Here is a 4,096-nt window from a genome sequence, read left to right on the forward strand (position 1 = left end):
CATTAATCTTAATAAATAATGCATCACCTTTATGAAAATACACCTCTAATAGTCTAATAAAATCTCTTTAGATTAATAACATTCCTCTTAGCCCATATACAAAAGTTTATCTTGGTATCACTTGAATGGGTAGATAAAAAAAAGAAATATTTAATACTTTATTAAGAAAAATTAAAAGATATGTTCACAGGTGGAGAGCCAAACATTTATCGCACGCCAAAAAAATTCTAATTAAAAGTATTTTACAATCACTTTCAAATTATTTTATAAATATTTTCAAATTCTCAATCTCAATCCTTAAACAAATTACTTCACTAATAAATTATTTTTGATGGAAACAAATTTTGAAAATAAAAGAATTTATTGGGTTAAAGAGAAAACATGATCAAAAATAAAAATGTAGGAGATATGAGATTCAAAGATTGTAAAAGCATTTTTAGAATTATGTTGTCAAACAAACTAGGAGATTAACACACAATCAAGACTCTTTCTGGACAAAACTTTTAAGGCTGTATACTTCCCAAACTTATCATTATGTGATGCTAGAAATAAAGTTAATTCATCATGAATTTGAAAAAGTATTATATAGGAAAAGAGTCTCCTAGATAATATAAGCATCGTGGAAAGGACGATTGTTATGAGTGTCAATCGGTGGGTCACTTCAAAAGAAATTGCCCAAGACCCAAATAAAGTGACAAAGGTAAAAGCTATTGCAATTGGAAATGTGAACACAAATGATGCTAATGTAGCCTTTAAAGAGAAGCCTTATGCTCTTGCAACTGCACTTATTCTATGAGGAAAGATAACCAATAATTTTGAATGTTCAGTCCATACGACACATTCATTCTTTATGACCAATAAAGAATGAATCTTAACTACTAGAAAGTAAATTATGACAATGTGCAAATGAAAATCTTAGACTTGAAGGAGGTGAAACACATTCCAAAATTGAAGAAGAATTTGATTTTCCTAACAATACTTGATACTAGAAGGTATGGTGCTACTCTAAGATAAGGTGTGATGAAGGTTAAATTTGAGGAAATTTGGTAGTGTGCAATGCAAACTGAGACAAGGCTGACCTCAACATCCCCGATTGTGGCATTTGAGAGACTGAGTTAAAATGGTTGGAAGGAGTTAATGAAGTAAGGGGTTCTTGGAGAGGGAATTTTATAACCATAAGGTGTCGCAAAAACAACCTGTAAAAATATAAACATTGTCTATACGAGGTTTGAGTTGTTTTATGAACAACTTAACCATCAATATACAACATTATTTGACTGCAGAAAGAAAGAAGAAAAGCCATTATTGACTGCAGAAAAAAAGACGAAAATCCCCCCATGAAGATTTTATATCTGTCCCAAGATTACATCTGCAGAAGATACATGGAATTCAGAAGGAGCCTTTTCAACATTCAGGGCTTTCACCTTGCCATCAACAACATAAGCCGACCATCTACACAAAACCGACACCAATAAACCCTAGTATCAATATACAGTCTGGAAAATTGAAGATTTTTTACCTGTGAGACCGAGGGCCGAGCAAAGCAACCGATAAATCTATTCCCAGGTCCAAACTCTTGTGGAAGCTCCCATCGTAATCCCCATAAAACTCAATCTAGAAAACCACCCATGATTGTAAAATATTAATTTGGAAGAAACAAGTTAAGGACAATTAATCACAAAAAAGATGTTTGAAAGGGAGGAAGACCCTTTTCATTAATCCACGCTACGCCAAGTTTGCATAAAGAGTGGTGAAACATACAATTGAAGTTAAAGTACATGTTATGAGATTAGATGCCATAAGTTAATTAAAAAAAACAAAAACATCAAACAAAATAAGTTTCAAAATGCCACCAAGCATCAAATCGAGATTCTTCAACTTGGAGCTCAAGAAATTAAAAGAAATGGAAAGTGAAAAGTATCAACATCCGACTACTCATGAAGGTTATAATCAAATACCAATCATCTCCAAAACTATCAAAACATATTCCTAACTGAGAAACCAAATCAAACAAAAATAACCATATTCAACTTGTGAACTCTCGTCCTCCTTCCACAAGATTTGTACTTGTCAATCATTTTTTTTTTTTCTATTATTTTCTCTAGGTTCCCATGTTTTCTTTAATCTCAACACCTTATCTCCCTTCCATGGGATACCATCAAATATACTAGGAATATGACATTTGTATTCTAGTTGTACTAAAAACACAGAAGTGTTTTGGTGCTGTGATATAGTACTAAGGACTTACACTTCCAAATATGTGCTAACAGATGATATAGTACAAATTTATGATACTACTTACAGAATCTTTGGCCTCAAGTTTCTCTGCCCAGCCATTCAGGGTATATGGATCATTGACAGCTACACAGATTACGTGATCAATGCCTTTAGACTTGAACTTGTCAACGTTATTCTTGTAGCTTGGGACATGTTGGGCCGAACAAACTCCTGTATATGCACCCTGCAGAATTGAAAAATCAAGTTTGATTAAAACATTGATGATTGTAAACATGAAAACTATAAATTTTATATTCATACTACATACAGGGAGTCCGAATATGACGATTCTTTTCCCCTGAAAGAAAAAAGAGCATCACGAAAATTGATAGTCAGAACTCAGAAGTTAAACCTAAAGATTAGTCTTTAGATGAATTACCCAAGTAGAAAGATCTAGAATTGATCGGGAATCACCTGGAAAATTTCTTTCAGAGGGGTGGTGGAGAATTTAGAGGAAACACCCTCGTCCCAGCTGCGAGCTTTCTGTAGAGAAACGTCAGGGGCGGCAGCGACCAGATCTGTTCCAACCGACACAGAAGCATAGGAACGTGAGAACGCAGCATGCCTTAGTCTTCCACCCACTGTCCTTAGAATTGCCGATTGCTTTAGCATTGCTGCAGCCATGGATTTCCGATTTTTCTCCGGCGTAAACAGGTACACACAGTTTCTCTATCTCTCGGGGCCTCTATAGTTTATTGTCTGAAGCAGATTTGGACTTCAATTTATTCAACCGAACCGTACTAGCCCAGCCCTGAGCGACCCAATATTTGATCCGGTCCAATCCCAAATATCCAATACATAAGAGTTAAATCAATGACTATTTTAAATAGAAAAAACATGTATGAAAATCATTTTAAACTAGCTAAAAATTCATGCTCTTACATTTCATGCAAGTATAAAATGAAGTTATAAATGATATATACAAAAATAAATTTAATAAATTCATCTAAGTTATTTTTAATTGTAGTTAACATGGAAGTCATTCATATATAGGGGTGTTCATCGGTTTGGTTTTCGGGTTATTCGAGTTCCTCGGTTCGGTTTATTCAAATTTTTATTTTATTTAGTCAATTCGAAAACCGAACCGAATTCGAATAAATTTTAATTAAACCGAATTCGATATTCGATTCGAATTTCGAATAATTTGAATTCAAACCGAATTCGTTTTTTTTTAATTTTTGGAACTAGCATAACTCAAAATAAATTGAATCAGCCAAGAATCGAACCCAAGTCTATACCGTGACGTGACATGGTATTATTCTACCCCTAGACCACTAATACTTCTGTTTTCTTTTTCTTTTTATTATAATTTGATTATTTTAAACTTTTTCTTAAGTTAAGTTTGGAAAATAAATAATAAAAAATAGAAAAATAAATAATAAAAAATAAATTTGGTTTTTGATTTGGTTTTCAAGTTGAAACTCAAACTCGAAAACCAATTCGAAAACCGTATTTGAATTCGAATTGGTTTGAAATTCGATTCGAAAACTGAAAATGAAATTCGAATTCGGTTTAGTCGAATTCGGTGAATTCGAATTCGGTCGAATATTCAGTTCAGACCAAATATTGAACACCCTTATTCATCTATATATAATAGAAGTTTGGGAATTATAATGAAAATTTTTATTTTAAAAAAATGCCATACAAAGACTTCAACTTACTTTTAAAAATGGAAAAAACAAATATATTGCATTAAATTCATAGATCAAATTGTACATAGTGAGCTTGTTCAACAAACATACCTTTTATGCATTTGGTTGAGACAACATCAACCAAAAATAGAAAAATTGAACATAAAAAAAAACTTTTCTCTAAGAGA

At 32.5% G+C, this 4,096-nt stretch overlaps 1 protein-coding gene across 1 annotated transcript; it reads right to left on the reverse strand.

Annotated features, from left to right (window-relative positions):
- Positions 1-1,178: 1,178 nt before the first annotated feature.
- On the reverse strand, positions 1,179-2,976 carry LOC124941927 (peroxiredoxin-2F, mitochondrial). The gene is made up of 5 exons (XM_047482310.1): positions 2,692-2,976; positions 2,546-2,575; positions 2,303-2,461; positions 1,520-1,614; positions 1,179-1,452 (listed from the first exon to the last, which is right to left on the reverse strand). The coding sequence occupies exons 1-5, from the start codon at positions 2,899-2,901 to the stop codon at positions 1,347-1,349; spliced, it is 600 nt and encodes a 199-aa protein (XP_047338266.1). The 5' UTR covers positions 2,902-2,976; the 3' UTR covers positions 1,179-1,346.
- Positions 2,977-4,096: the final 1,120 nt, after the last annotated feature.

This window comes from Impatiens glandulifera, chromosome 6 (genome assembly GCF_907164915.1).
Source record: "Impatiens glandulifera chromosome 6, dImpGla2.1, whole genome shotgun sequence".
Taxonomy (NCBI): Eukaryota; Viridiplantae; Streptophyta; class Magnoliopsida; order Ericales; family Balsaminaceae; genus Impatiens; species Impatiens glandulifera.